The sequence below is a fragment of the Chelonia mydas genome, chromosome 1, assembly GCF_015237465.2.
Source record: "Chelonia mydas isolate rCheMyd1 chromosome 1, rCheMyd1.pri.v2, whole genome shotgun sequence".
NCBI lineage: Eukaryota > Metazoa > Chordata > Testudines > Cheloniidae > Chelonia > Chelonia mydas.
Window position 1 is genome coordinate 283,367,114 of NC_057849.1, and position 16,654 is coordinate 283,383,767.

The 16,654-nt window shown below is 38.1% G+C and overlaps 1 protein-coding gene across 10 annotated transcripts in view; it reads right to left on the reverse strand.

Annotated features, from left to right (window-relative positions):
- FRS2 (fibroblast growth factor receptor substrate 2) overlaps positions 1 to 16,654 on the reverse strand; it is an 88,197-nt gene that overhangs the window by 58,640 nt on the left and 12,903 nt on the right. For 4 of the 10 annotated variants that reach the window (XM_037886666.2, XM_043547942.1, XM_037886657.2 and 1 more), the window contains one exon: positions 10,661 to 10,744. The exons of 2 other annotated variants lie outside the window; for them this stretch is intronic. In XM_037886666.2, coding sequence (XP_037742594.1) covers positions 10,661 to 10,682 — 22 coding nt within the window. In that variant the 5' untranslated portion in view covers positions 10,683 to 10,744. Of the gene's footprint in view, positions 1 to 3,681; positions 3,839 to 4,269; positions 4,424 to 10,660; positions 10,745 to 16,654 lie in introns of those variants that run through there. 4 more of the 10 variants (XM_037886706.2, XM_037886677.2, XM_037886697.2 and 1 more) reach the window with 3 other exon arrangements.

Sequence of the window (16,654 nt, forward strand, 5' to 3'; positions counted from 1 at the left end):
TTTCAAACCTTTCTTAAATGTTCTTCTATCAAGGTTATTTGTGTGGCGGGGGGGGGGGGGGGGGGGTGGCCAGAAAAGTATAAAACTAGATTTACTAGGGAAAGACTCTTTTACTATATATTTGTTAAGCATGACACACAAGAAAATTCTATGTATATGTACAGTATAATTAAAAACATGAGATTACCTTCCATTGATGATTGATGACTACTAGTTTTGACTTCAGATTCATGACATACTGGCTTAAGTATGATAAAATAATGGACTAATCACTCAAAGTATACCTCTGTGGGTGCAAAGATATGATAGCAGGAGTTTAAAAAAGTGTTTAAACATATATTTTCAACTAATACGGTGAATGTTGCTATTGTCACACATTCCAATCCAGAACAAACAAATCTGATTAATTACTGCCTGGTAAAGTGGATTGTGGGGGAGGGGGAAGATTATTTAAAAAAAAATAATTGGATTTATTTAAATCGGATTTTAAAAAATAAACTTATTTAAAATTATATTTGAAATTAAAACAATTTATGTTAAGGCCTGAACTAACTATAGTCTATTAAGTTATATAAAAAAAATATACTAAAGCAGTACATGTTCGCTGTCAAAATTTTAAAGAAAGTCTGGTAGAAAACTTTGACTAAGTAGATGGTAACCAGAGCATGTTGACATATTAAACCACGTTACAACAGCGGACTCTTCTGCAGATGCAGAAGGAATATTTTATTCCATTTTTTTAACTAGCTTGTTCAAAGTTAAGAAGCCAATGGGAGTTAACAAAATAAAATAAATAAATCAGGAACGCTTGTTTTCCCCTTCCAAGCTATGAGTAAAAAGTAGGTGTGAAAGGATGAGATCTAGTAGTTCTAAAATCTTGAAGGACTAGTGACCAGAAACAAATCAGTTCCATTCACCAACTACAGACAATACTTCCTTTGTTTAATAAATCAATTTAAATGCAAAACATGTTTTAATAAATTATTAATGTATCCAGCACATTTAATGTTTTATTTAAAAATTCTGTTTTGTGCATTAATTGAATTTGAATTTCCATCCAGCGCTTGACACAAATCACGAATAAAAAATTAAAGAAATGCATCATTCACCACTTTCTAGCAATATAAAAATTAAGAATGTGCATGAATATATATTAAACTATAAAAGTGTATAGATATAATGTATCCTCCTGGTTCTAAAAAGCAGCACCAAATTTAGAGTAAAAACTGTAATTAGTTGCAAATTAACATGTTTTAATGGTTACCAACCAACGAGAATCAACCTTTCCTTTGGAAAATAACTAAAAAAGTACTACTGCACAACATGATTAAAATAGTTTATTTAAATCGAGGTTTCCTGCTTGCTGATTTAAATTGTGATTACAACTGATGGTTTAAATAGCTTTGATTTAAAATTAATCCACCCAGCTGCAGGGGGAAAACTCATTAAAAAAATCAAGCTCCTCATGTAGAGAAAATAAAATCACTTGCTCCAGTTGAGTAAGAAGAGAGAATTACTGTGCAACATTTAATTCACATAAACATAAAAATGTACGCCAAATAGGGAAATTTATCGGTTCTTATCTGAAAAGTTCCTTCCTTTGAATAATGAAGTCCAAAAATCTGTTACAATAGGTCACAGGTTCTCAAACTGGAGGTTGTGACTCCTCATGGGGTCGCGAGGTTATTGTGTTGGGGGGCAGGGTCACAAGCTGTCAGCCTCCATCACCAAACCCCGCTTCACCTCCAGCATTTATAATAGTGTTAAATATTTAAAAACGTGTTTTTAATTTATATGGCAGGTGAGGGTCACACTCAGAGGCTTGCTATGTAAAAGGGGTCACCAATACAAAAGTTTGAGAACCGATGCAATAGGTACTTCCTGGAACAGCACCAGAACTGTCAGTCACTAGAAACAAAAGTGTTCCACCACTAAGGTTCCTTACTGTTGTGAACTTCCACAATCAGATTAATTCAGTTCTCATTTCCTAATTTACAAATTGTGTAAGTATATTTAAGGTTTCAGAGTAGCAGCCGTATTAGTCTGTATTCACAAAAAGAAAAGGAGTACCTGTGGCACCTTAGAGACTAACAAATTTATTTGAGCATAAGCTTTCGTGAGCTACAGTGTAGCTCTTCTGCTCAAATAAATTTGTTAGTCTCTAAGGTGCCACAGGTACTCCTTTTCTTTCTAAGTATACTTAAGTAGACTTTAGTATACTTTTAGGAAAAAGCACAATAATTTCTCCTACTGTAGAGTGTGGAAAACTCTCTCAAAAGTTTGGACGTCAATTTCCATCTCTATTCTGAATGCTCCGTTTGTCTCCAGGTGGCCCAGAGCGGTGGACCTTAATACTTGAAGAAAATTTTCAGACAAGCAGAGATATATTCTCCTATTCATCATGCCGAAGTCAACAGATTTATTACAATGGGATTCTCAAAGCAGCACATCTCCAGGATGGAAAGCAGGATCATCATTTAAAAAATGGAAATCTAAAGTGAAGTATATTATAATAATACATAACACAACTCTTATATAGTGCTTTTCATCCATAGATCTCAAAGCACTTTACAAAGGTGGTCAGTAGCATTATCCTCATTTTACAGATGGAGTAACCGAGGCACATAAGGCTTATACATCCCCTTACCTTCCACGTGGCATTAAGATGTGGAGTGAGTTATGCCAAAAAATGGCATTGGTTAAAGACTGGATGACAGATGTATAGAATTAGGTGAACTTCTGTGTTCATGGCCAGGTGGCCACCTGGAATTCTCAATAGAAGAGACATGACTATTCTTCTCTGAGATTCAGTGCTCCAAAGGACTGGACTTTGATGCTTAGCCAAAGGAAGAATATTTCTTGATTTATTCTGCAAACTAATGTTATGACAGTTGAAAGGACTACTGATTGGAATTAGAAGTACAATACTGGGTTTTATCCAAGAAAGCTCCTAACTTTAAAAAAAAAATCCACCAAAAAACCCCACACCTCATGATTGGAGGTAGTGTCAATCGGGAGGTCTTCCGTAATGGACAGGAAATATGACATGTCCTGCAGGAACTCAATTGGAGCAGTGCTGTAAGGAGCAGAACCAGGTTCCAAGGCCGTTCTGTATGACCTTATGGGACTGGAATAAGGATCATTGCCCAAATAAAGCATTTAAGGATGGGATTTGTACAAAACTTCCTTTTCTTGAACATGCTGATAATACACTATGGAGATTTGACTTTTTCCCTGGACACTCATAATTACATTAAGACCTCCTAGAGAAACTCAAGGCTATGTTTTACTTGTTTACTGGTGGAACCATGATCCCACGTGCCCTTGGATTGCTGCGGCTTGGCAGACTTTAGACGCCATCTCTCTAGTTCTGTGCCTCTAGGCACACTCACTAGGTGCAGAACCTGTGAGTGACGCTCCTCTTGGCTGCAGAGATCCTATACTTCCAATTGCCTAGACCCTGAAACTGGCACCAAAACTGACAAGCAGCTGCTGCATTCCCAGTTCACTCTCCCCCATTCATGGAATGTGACAGTGAATGCACTTGGAGAAAATAAGAGATATACAGAGGTATGAAAAAACAATAAAACCCTGCCTCGATTTCTTAACAATTCCAAGAGCCCTTTGGGATATGGTATTGCCTTTTCAGGGGAGCAGGATACTTCCTCTACTCCTACTCACCTTGCCTGCTTCGGGTCCTGATCTGCTCACTTCTCTCTCTAAAGTGTCCAGTCAGAAGGCCTCCCTTTATAAAGTTGCAGTTTCTTTTGTCAGGTGACCTCTTTCAGTGACTCCCAATCCCTCATCAAGTGATCCATTGCTTGATTACCCAGCTTACCTGGAAGAACAGGTTACACTGAGCATTCACTATCTGTCCTGCTATGTCAAATTAGAGAGACATGGTTGGTGAGTGAGTATCTTTTATTGGACCAACTTCTGCTGGTGAGAGAGACGAGCTTTTGAATTACACAGAACTCTTCCTCAGGTCTATGGCAAAGTTTTCATTTGCTGATGGTCCTTCCCCACTGTCCCATTCAGGAGCAGACACCATGTGCCAATGCCCTCCCTTTATTACAATAAATATGATGCAAGAGATATAGTGAAAGACAGTCAGGAAATTCATTAGGCAGAAATAAAGAGTTCATAAAATCTAACTGGAATTCATGAATTCACACAGATTCCAAACGGTCACAGTAGGTTCATAAGGCTAGAGAGCCATAAATTCTATAGCCAGAAAAGCAAACAGTATGACTGCTGCTCTCTCCTTACTATGCATGTATGGTCCTGAGGCGTAGCGGAAGAGGTGGCAAGACAGAGACATCACCCAGTTTTAGAACTGTTCATTCAATTCCTCACATCCCAGTCCTGACATATGAAGAGACCACAGGGCACTTCACTGCTGTTTCTAGATGCAAAGAAGTCAATCATCAGCCTATCAAATTGATTTACATAAGCCTTGGTGTTCCATGTCTCTTTTGGTGGTAGCGTACACAGAGAAAGGAAACTTCTCTCCTGGGCAGAGCAGAGTTACTTTCTATGGAGTTGGGCCAATCGTGTTTTTCCTAGCTGATTTATGAAAACTGCACCAACCATTTTGACTGCCAAAACCAGACCAAGCCCATTATATCCATGGAAGGAAAAGTGCTTGCAAACCTCCAGTCATATAATCATAGAAATGTAGGACTGGAAGGGACCTCGATAGGCCATCTAATCCAGTCCCCTGCGCTGAGACAGTCCTAAATATTATCTAGATTAGATCATCCCTGACAGTGTTTGTCTAACCTGTTCTTAAAAGCCTCCAATGACAGAGATTCCACAACCTCCTTAGGTAATTTGCTCCAGGGCTTAACTACCCTTACAGATAGGAAGTTTCTCTTAATGCCTAATCTAAATCTCCCTTACTGCAATTTGCCCATTGCTTCTTGCCCTGTCCTCAGTGGATAAGGAAAACAATTTATCACCATCCTCTTTATAACAAGTCTTCAAGTACATAAAAGGTTATGTCCCCCTTCATTCATCTCTTCTCCAGTCAAAACAAGCCCAATTTTTTTTTTCAATCTTTCCTCATAGATTGTATCTGCTAGAACCTTCATAATTTTTGTTGCTCTCCTCTACGCTTTCTCCATTTTGTTCACATCTTTCCCAAAATGTGGTGCTCGGAACTGCACACAGTACTTCAGCTGGTGGATGCCACACACACACACACACACACACACTCACTCTCTCTCTCTCTCCCGTGCCTATTCCTTGGACTGAACTTGGGATTTGTTTGGGCCTCCAGCATTACACCCATCTGGCATCTGACATAAGGGTCACTCTGCCTGGTTCGCTGATAGGTGGATCCCTTCAAAAAAATTTAATTGTCTATAGTCACAAGGTGAGTGAGCGGACACCATGCAATGCAACCTTGACCTCTGCTAACAAAGGGAAATCTTAAAAAACAGGAAAAAATAATTACAGGCTATATGATCTTTCACACTTCAGGGTAGAACAACATCTAGTTTGCACAGGCACCCAAAGTTTATCCAGAGGAACAAGTCATCATATTGGGGCGAGAGGGAGGGGAATACCAAAGACTACAGAAACAAGTTTCTTTTGCTTTTGTTCACAATTTAGCTGAGCAGCTTGCATATTTTATACCCCTACCACAAAAAGGTTTTGTTCAAGTGAAGTTAATGTTGCAAAGCATATATTCTATTTCAAAAATGTTAGCGCTAGCAAAGAAGTTAAATTCCCATAAATTCAGTGTTCAGAACATACACAAAACTCAAACCTTTGAAAATATGGAAATTCACAGTTAAGGAAATCAAACTATCTGAAATCTGGCCATTTTGAAGAATGTGTGGTGATGATGGTGGTTTGACAGCAAGGAGGAATGAGGAAGGAACCAAATTTTGTAATGGAAATTCAGTGATATGCTATTCTTTTATCACACCCATTACTGTATAATCTGTGTACTGCAACAAGAGCAGTTGATATTACTCAATAAAAGCAACACCAGTACTATATTTTAAGTTGAAAATATGTTATAAAACCAATTCTAACCAAGCCAAAATATTGTGAATTTCCAGAAACAACCCAACAACTGCATTTTATAAAAGACAAAAGACTCAATACAGCTCACAGACTAAATATTGCAGAGGGCTACTGAGCAAACCATTATATTACCAGCTCTTTTTTCTACCTTAACTTCAGAGTAGTTTTCCTGCTATAATCTTCAATACTTGAAAAGAAATCCAAGTGACTCAGGATTAATATTTACATACTTTAGTCACACCCAAACAACTTGCTGGGGTTGTGGTTTTTCGGTCAGCATTGACATTTAGGGAAAGTCAGTATACCAAAAAAATATTGAAACTTTTGTAAGTTATACAAGCTTCAGTAATTATGAGTATGCACATATCAAAAGGTAAACTCTTCTATTCCTATGGTAATACAAATTAAATTTATAACAAAACTGTAGCCGAGGTTGTGGGGGGTCTGATACTCCAACCATACAGAAAAGATCAGGTTAAGGACATACAAGGGTTGAATGAAAATAAATGTTAAAATGCTAAACACTCACGTCAAAATCTTAAGTCAGGAAATTCTACATTAAGGATCTCTTTCCTTTATCTTACTAATTTTTTAACAGTATTGCATGGATCTGCTAAAAATTTATGATTTTACATACTGTTTTTACTGCAACCTAGAAAGAAGGCTGGAGCATTGAATGTGTGTCAGAAACCTTAAATGTTTTAAAACAGGTTTTGTAGTTTCTCTCTTAAGACAGTTACATGGCACAGAGTACCCACACACAAAAAAGCACCTTGGTCTATAATATAGGGATGTTATTAAGCAGACCCAAGGTGACATATCTTAACAATTCTAAAAGACCTGTTAAAGTATTTTGTGTTGATGAATCATCTATTGCTGATCAACTGCCAATAAGAATAAAATCAAGGCTTTATCTTCTCCCCCAGAGCAGTTACTTTTAAAAGTTACTATGAATGTTCAGTATCTCATTTTGTTTAAAAACAAAAAATAACTAGGACTGTTTAGAAAGATACCAAGAGGCATCTAATCAAATTTAAGAAAAACTGGGACTTTGTAATTTAGACTTTTCAAATAGAGTTTGACCAAAATATATTAAGCTTACAGCAAAATAAAATAAAAATATCCAGTTTGTTAGGCTTGCTTAATAAGATTTTTCTATGATGTTTGCACAAATCTGCAGTCATATAAACAAAGTTTCATTTCAAACAAATACTGGAAACCCCATTTATAAACTCCTGAAAAATAGGGGTTATGATAGAAATTTAAATTCTGATATCAGAAATGGCATTTATACATTTTTTAAAACTTAGCAAATCTAGACATATGTAACACCATGGTACCCTTCAAACTGGCAAATCAAGACATATGTGAACAGCATGGTACCCTTCAAATTGTCACTGTCTATATTTTAACTTATATTTATGTTGCATTAGAAGCATCAAAAACTATATACCATGCAAAAATGACAGCACCAACACAAAATTCCAAATATCTAGGAATTAGAGTATAGCCCACTTAACTAGTAGGGAGATGTTTATCAGATAAATTAAATGCTCCAAACTATTTTTTCTCTGAAGTAAGAGTGTATTCTCACCTGAATAAACAGGAAGCTCTGGTCAAACCTTTGCCCATCAAAATGAAACTACTGGCCTGATTTTTCAGATATGCTGTGCACTTCCAACATCGTTAAAAAGTCAATGGGAACTGTGGGTGCTCAGCAGCTTTGAAATTAAAGCCAAATCTTTAAAGGGCTGCCTTCAAAAATGTTGACTTGACTCAGTAAAAACTGCATTTATGTAAAACTTGGCATTAATGAACAGACCGTCCCTTTGGAAATTCTGTATTTGTTACGTCTGTCCAATTATGACCAACATGAAGGTGGTTACAAACATGGGGAAGATTTTCATCCCTCCGCTCTCCCTTCTCTCAAGCAAACAACATAAAGTTCTCTGTGTTATTCTTCACAGAGGAAATTAAGCCTTAGTAGTAAAACCACACATTTCAGATACTTCACAATAGCAAGCAAGCACATTTTTATAGAGGAAGAAGGTAACAATTTTTTCCCATTCAATGGCTTGAAAAGAATTTTTCCCCTAATAGGACTGCACTTGGATGGAGGCAAATTTTACAAGAATAAGCGGCAAAGAGTCCTGTGGCACCTTATAGACTAACAGACGTATTGGAGCATGAGCTTTCGTGGGTGAACACCCACTTCATCTGTTAGTCTATAAGGTGCCACAGGACTCTTTGCTGCTTTTACAGATCCAGACTAACACAGCTACCCCTCTGAAGCTTTACAAGAATAGTTCTTGACATAAAGCTCTGTACCGAAACAGGACTATAAAGCTCTATAGATCATAGCCACCACGAGCATTATATGCATACAGTTAACAACTTTTGGCCCTTTCATTCAGCATTCATAAGAATTTCTTATTTTAAACACCTGATGTACCATTGTACTGTACTTTATTTTCAGAGAAGTTATTTCACACCTTATTTACATAGCACTTTTCATCCAAATAGATCCAAAAGATGCTTTACAAATTATATTGTGATTATTTTGCCCTCTACTGGAAGACAGCTACCTCCAAAATAGAGCACAGCAGCCATTTAACAGTACAAGCAATATTAAAGAAGTTAAAAAAGTAGTTTAGAACAGCAACTATAAAAATATGGTGGCCAACTGCTGTTAGAGGAGAACCAGTAGAATTTTGTCCCATTTGCATATCAGTCTACCAGCCTAGAAACTAGTCAGCTGAGCATTTATTGTCTACATCGAAAGGTAACAGAACCAGTGCCTCAGAAAGGTTCTCTCATACCCTAGGAACTTTCACTCCTGCCTTCACTAGGCATCCAAAATTGCAGCTTCCACAGTATACTTAAGAAATAGTTTACATTTATTCCCGATTTTGATAGCTGCGAGGAAGTTCACATAAAACCTTCCTTCACAAAAAATATGATAGAAAAATATACAAAAACGTACACTTCCTTCCTTCCACCCCCACTCAAAAAACCCTCAACACAGAAATATGGTACCAGATTAGTGAATGTAAAGTACAAAAAGGAAAATTCTACTTGCTTGATTACTTCATCTTAACAATTCTGAATTGAAGAATGGGCAACTCTCTTTTCATATGGTAAAGTACCTTTAAATTCACTTCAGGTATTTCCACATCCCTTTAGGCACAACTCATAAGCCTACCATTGTGGAAAGGTAATATGGAGGAACTACAGAAATATTTTTGGGAGAAGATAGACAGCATTTTTATATCTGGGATCCTCAAATATCCCTGGTTTCAAGTCTAGATAATACAGTTACTGGAATGGATTTGTTGGTAAATCTCCTTATGGTGATGGATTACGATCAACTATACAAGCAGATTCTTTTAGGTGCTTACTGCCTTTGTTACTACTGATCGTGAGATTTTGGTCACATGCCTGGAGTCACTAGCAGCGACTGATGGAGTCACTTTGATTATGCTGAATAATAACTCCGCTCCCCAAAGCTTTTTCATTTACAGAGCTACAGGATTCTCAGCTGGTCACATACAGCGTGTATGCGAGGATGCTAGGAGAATTAGTGAGATAGCGTACTAAATCTGCTGTAGCTCATATTAAACCCCAGACTTATTTCTCAATCTCATCTGAACTTGAAGCAGTTGAGTTACTTACCTAATTTATGAGACCGAGGGATGGAGAAGTGCTAGCCAGCTGAGACTCAATGAAGACTGAGGTGATATTTAAGTTGCAGAAAACAAACAAGCAGTGCTTTATACAGACAGTACATTAGCATGCCCCCAGAGCTGCACTGGCTTCAAATTAATCTCCAGAGGGAATTTAAGGCATTAGCTATGACTTGTAAACCATAAGTGAGTGAGCCATAAGCCCAAATTTCAATGAGTTTTGGGTTCCTAACTCCCATATATGCTCTTTTGAAAATCCCTGCCCAAATGCTTGGGCCCAGACTACCTAAAGTGCCAAAGGCGGCACGCAAGCCGATTTTTACTCGCATGCTGCTGCCAGCCGGAGTCCCAGCTGCCGGCCCCTCTCAGCCTGCTGCCTGCCTGGGCGAATGGCAACCCTGGCTGGCAGCAGGCTGAGCAGGGCTGGCGGCCGGGACCCCAGCTGGCAGGAGCCGGCAGTGGGAACCCCAGACTGGCAGCAGGCTGCCGGTCTGGAGTTCCAGCCAACGGCCCCTTGCCAGCCAGGGTCCTGGCCACCGGCCCCGCTCAGCCTGCTGCCAATCTGGGGTTCCGTCGGGGGCCCCTATAAATGTAAAATTTATTACTGGCACGCGAAACCTTAAATTAATGAAGACTTGGCATGCCACTTCTCAAAGGTTGCCGACACCTGCTTCAGAAGTTGCAATCAGAGGCAACCAAGCTCACAGCCACTTCATCAAAAAAGTTAATTACAACTGAGAATGCGTTCTTGACTCGAACTCAATTCTCCTGTTGGTCCAAGAGACCCCAAGTCTGTTAACTTCCCAGGCATGATGCAAGACATATCTATTCTTCTAGGCTTTCCTAGGAAGTATACAATGAGAGATGTGGAGTGATTGTATGATGCCCTATTTCTAGAGGTCTGTTTCACTTTATTTGGGTACCATAAGGATATAGCTTACCTTGTCTGAGCCGGATGGCCATGCATTGGTTTCCCCACCAGTCCTGGGCTCCCTGTGACTGCAGCCAAACCAAAAAGTTCCTTTCTGGAGTAAACAAAAGACCAAAAACACAACAAAGCCTTTCACAAACAAGTACTTCGCTGTCGGTGGGCCACAGCTTCCTCCAAGTCCTTCCCCTAAACTATAGGGGTTTTCATACAACCTACATGTGGCATTACAGAGGAGCTTCTCTTCTATCTATGGCCTTAGGACCCAAAACCTGTTCACTGCAAACTGCTTTACTTTACTCTTCCCCAGGGCACTTCAAATACCTCCTTGTATCCTCTTAGACCTTCTCCCCAGGCTCTTCCTAGGTGTCTTAAGTGCAGACCTCTATGGCTCCCTCTACAGCTCTCTCTCAGCACGGAACCACACCAGTCTTGGCTCCAGACCCCTTGCTACAAGAGTACTAACAGTAAGAAGCAAGAGGCAGATACAGGCCTTGCTGAGGCCAACAGTCACATGATCAGGGAGGAACCTTAGCACAAGTGAAAGCTGGGATGTGAACCATCTGAAAGGCTCACTAACCTTGCAACAGGTACATTACATATGGGTTCTTTGATCCACGATCATTGCTGCTTGTCATACAACCACACTATTATGTAGACCACATGTCCTTGTATAGGTATTATTGAATTCTGACTATTTATCTTTGTTGGGTGTTTAATTTTCTACCAGAGTTAGAGCTCAGAATGATACTGTATTAAAATATATAAAAAGTACAAATAGTGAAATGGGCTTTTAGGATGTTAGAAGATGGAACTCCTTCAACAAAGGTTTCCTCACATATTCTGATATATTTGGCACGGGACAGTTGTTCTGCTCAATGGAGATGTCTTCAACTGATTTAGTAGTGTGTCATGATGGTTTTGGCAGTTTACTGTTAAAACTTTCAGTATCCATAACTGGGTGGAGCAATTGAAGTGACTGATTTAAATCAGATTGGGGCTTCGTAGAACTATATTGAAAATTTTGCTATACCAACTTTAGATTAATAGGTATAATCAATTATATCTTGAGGTTTTTTAAATGCCAATACTGATAGAGAGTCTCTTATTTGAATTTTACAAAACTGCTATAGACCAAAAGCAAAACACACTATATGGAAAATTAAGGCCTTGATGCCACAAACACAAACTAGAACGTAACTTTACTCACATGTACAGTCCTGTGGATTCCAATGGGATTATTTAAGTATTTAAAGTACAATAATCAAATAAGTGCTTCCAGCATCAGAAAGTGAAGTATTTTTATTAAAAACCTCTGAGTGGCATAAAAATCTTTGTCACTTCAGATCAAAATTGCTCAAGTTATTTAGATCTGCTGTACAATGATTTATATATGCATAACCCAAAGTTAACAAAAACAGAAGCCTAAAGCAAGGCCCCTGAACTCATATTTAGGTACCCATTAGTGGGATTTTCAAAATCACTTAAGTGATTTAGGAGCACAAATTTAATTGACTTCAAACTGCAAACCCTGATGCAGGAGTGTAGCCTGATCAATGCATTTTGGCTTTCCTGAATTGTGATGGTTCAATATTTTGGAAGACGGGGGTTGAATTTCTGGACTCATCTTTTTCAGCATAGATGAACATTTTAAGTTTGAAACTTTTAAGTAGAAAAAATATCTAAGTAAAATCTGAACATTAGAAAACTAAAGGAACAAGAACAGGACATCCATGTTAACAATTTAAGACAATATAATGGGAAGAAAAGAACTAGCAAATTTAAACTAAAAAAAGTTAAATAAAAATTTTGGTTTTTTAAATCATGATTTGTATTCTCCCTGCTCCATACAAACAGAAAGCATACAAGCTGCTCATCACTACCTATTTGCTTCTTCCACATCAACAAATCAAGGTTCAGTTAATAGGAATTCTGAAAGGCACCGAGATACTGCAATTAAGAGTATTCTAAATGACTACCTTCAGTATTACAGTAGAACGACTGCTGAAACTCTGAAGAGCAATATCTTGGGAGTTTCAAACAGCCAACTTCCCAGAAGTTTTAAGCCATGTCCTCCTACCAGTGATAAAACTATAAATTGTAATCTATACGATAAAGTATTTAACTATCATTCTATAAGTAAGTATAGGACTAACAGAAGAGTCACTTTTCAAGTAGGAAACCTAAATCTGAGTCTATCCTAAAAAAAACTTAGCATGACAATCAGCAACTGGTTCCTATAGCACACCTGTAACACCAACTGGACAAGATCGTGGGCTGGTGTAAACTGTTGTCACTCCACTAAAGTAAATGGAGTTATGCCAGTCTACACTAGGCTAAGGATCTGGCTCCATTCATTCACATAAAATTTTCCAACAGCAGACAGGCAGTCATACCACTATTTTGATTTAGACTTTCTTCAAGCAAGACTAATCAGCAAATAATCCTCCACCATACTAACATCCACCAGCACTGAGCCAGTCTGGATGGGCAGGAATAGTGTAAAATAACCCTCCCACCACCTTACCACACGTGCATTTACCCCAAATTGCTAAAGTGGTCTGTGGTATAGTTTCTACATTCTACTACACAGGGGATGAGTTAGGTAGAAGACATTTCCCTGTACAAATTAATTCTGCAAACACTGTGGAATTCATTTATGCACTATTTAAGGAGTGGCTGATTTCTTCAACTGCATTAGATTTTGTTCTGCTTCAATCTATAGCCCATTTCAACCTTCCTATTTAGTGTACTACTGTCAGTTGGCCTATAGCTGCTGACCGATCATCAAGGGAGTTAGGAGGTCCAGACCCACCTGAATTTAGTCACTTGGATCATTTTGGTTTATGACTGGTTGTCAGTGCAACTAGCAGAGGTGAATGTTACAGAGTGGCCATTAAATTACAGAAGTTTCCTTAGAATCATGGGAGGTTGACATCTTCCTCAATTCTACGCGACTCCCTACAAGCCTTTCAAAATCTCTCTCAGATCACTGCTTCAGGGACCTGTGCCAGAAATTATGGCATAGGTACCCAAAAAACCAATGCAACTGCAATGGAGTAATTAAGTGAAAGTGCAGATTCAGGACGAAACTGCACCTAAAATGGCAGGGCTACCATGGTACATATAGTACCACATATCCCACTCATTCAATTCTCTATGGAAGATGCAGTCTAATATACACAACCAGGCAATTAAAACGGCAGCTCTCAGAGTTTCCTCTGAGCCAAACTGAGGTTCCAGGAAATAACTAGTGCTATAGCTGGAGATCTAATCAAGATGCTGCCTATCGTATCACTAAATGGATGGCATCTGAAAAACCTTTTCTGTTTTACCCCTTTTCATAGAACAGCTGCTAACGTTTAAAGGGTGCTGGACAAAAGGTTAACTTCCAAAAACAGAAACTCATCTAGGGGAAGCATGAGTGGGATTCATCTTGTAGTAGCACCAAAAAGAAATTGAACATGAAGCTAGGAAATCTCAAAGTTCAGTTCTAACTTGGGCTCCTGCACTAAAAGCAGAGTCCCAAATGCCAGAACGGTAAACTGTTCTGCTGAAAACTCAGATTGAGACCATTTTATCATAGAAATGGAAGGCTGGAAGGGACCTTGAGAAGTCATGAAGCCCATCTCCCTGCACTGAGGAGGACCAAGTAAACAGAGACCATCCCTGACTGGTGTTTGTCCACCTTGTTCTAAAAAATTTCCAGTTATAAAGATTTTCACAACCCCCCTTGGAAGCCTATTCCAGAATTTAACTACCTTTATAGTTAGAAAGTTTTTCCTAATACCTAACCTAACTTTCTCTTGCAGCAGATTAAGCCCATTACTTCCCGTCCTACCTTCAGTGGACATGGAGGTCAGTGAATTACAATCCTCATTATAACAGCCCTATTTGAAATGTGTTATCAACTTCCCCCTACACCAGCCTTCTTTTCTCAAGACTAAATATGCTGCTTTTCTCTTCATGCTGAAATTAAATGTGAAGGGGCAGCAGTGTGGTACCACTGTCTCCTGAGGCACTGGAAAATGGACTGAAATTGAACTAAAACTCCTGAGATTACCAGTCTCTGCTCCCTGTCAATCTAGATTGGGAAAAAGCAACCAATCAATCCAGAATTAGAGTTTGCAAGAAGAGAGTTAATTTACATTTGTCAATAGGGTTAAGTTATGAGGCACCTGGCAGCAGGCTTCCTTTGATGTAAAAGAATTTAACACCATACTTTTTACTAACAGTCTTTGCTACAGTTTTATTTACAGCAACTATAGGTTTAAGAGCAAAACAAGACATCTTCTCATTCCTTCCATTATTATAATCTTCCTAAATGCCACAATGTTAAACATGGTCACTTTATAATTTGAAGTTTCATACCTGACTAGCTACCTCAAGTAGAACATTCATGGAAGGTAGTCTGACTGAAAAATCCACTAATGCTTTGTTTGGTGCTGGAGTTGATTAATATCAAACATTTGTAGTGGTAAGTAAAAAAACGTTCATTCTCAAAGCACTCCAACCGACAGCCCAGAATGTTTACTGTTAGTGGCAGAGACACAGAAATACTCCAACTTTTCACCATAAATTGCTAGTTTTTAGTGTTCCATCATTCTTTCAAAGTATTCTGCTGTGGTTCCATGATTAATCTTAAAAAGTCAAGAATACTGAAGGACTCTGCAGCTACATTTCTTTAATTGGTACAGTATGCCATACACTTCAGAAAGACATTTGGCACACAACAACTCTAAGGCCTAACTGTTTAAATAACCTCATAAATACAGTATCTCACTTATCCCTCCCCCCAGGAAGGCTTAATATCTCTCAATACATGAAAGGTTACATTCTTTTCAGCTCCTGGGTTACATCCAAATTTTGACATTTTGAATGACTAGCATTTGTATACTCTGGTAATGGAAGAGCTGAATTTATTTAAGCCTGAATGCACCCATATGATGAAACAGAGAAAGCTGAAAATCTGTTTTACAGAAAAAAGTATACAATCATTAACCTATCAGCATTATCAAGAAAGCAGAAGATAATTTGTCATCTAAATTGTAGCAAATTGCCTCTTTTTACAAAACCATAATTTTAGATATAAATCTACATAAAGACAATTACCTTTCATAACTAGAATAAAGTATCTTTCTAAAAAAAGCCACAAGCTTTTATGTAGAATATTTGAGACTGCAAGTAAAAATGTGAACATCCATTCTAGATTTTCTGGCATGAAGAACAGAGTACAGGTTTTGGAATAAAATGTTGACTGTTATTTTAAGAAAGGAACAATGCAACTGTATATGGTTGTCAAACATTGCGGCACCTAAAGATATAGCAAATGGAACAAAAATAACTTTCAGAATTTTCATAAAGCAGAAGACATTCTTACTGAAGAATATAACTACTTGCTTTACACATACACTGTTGCATTCATTCGAATTTTAATAACTTATGCCTAGGATTTAACATTTCAGAAAAGTATTACACTCAATCCTATTCTGACTTTAAATCAGTATAAAAGCCAGTTGATCTCTAGGGTTCCATTTCATTCATTCACCTTATATAATTAACAGAAAAGCACTTTATATTACAACATACAGAAGGCATAACAAGCTGGTTAATGTCACTCCATTTATTAGCATAAATGTGTCCTGTCCTTGTCAATCCCCATTTTTAATGCAACTCCTTTCCTTAACTGTATAATACTAACTATCTGCCAAGATCAGGTTATCTATGCCATACAGGTCTGGTACAGAGTTGGGCAATGCTTCAACCCATTCCAGAAGTGGGACCCATAAATACCTTAAACCACCTACCTAGACGTAAACATCGCTACTTTAAAATTCCAGTTTAAGATTAAAATTAAACTATCTTATTTAATATCTGAAGTGTCTATAACTCAGCTCTCCTCATTAACTAATAATGCTCATGTAGTATTTATCTGTCCCACAAACTCCAACTTCAGGGGGGCGGGAGAGAAATCAGGAACTGGGATATCAGAACTTCTTAAAAAAAA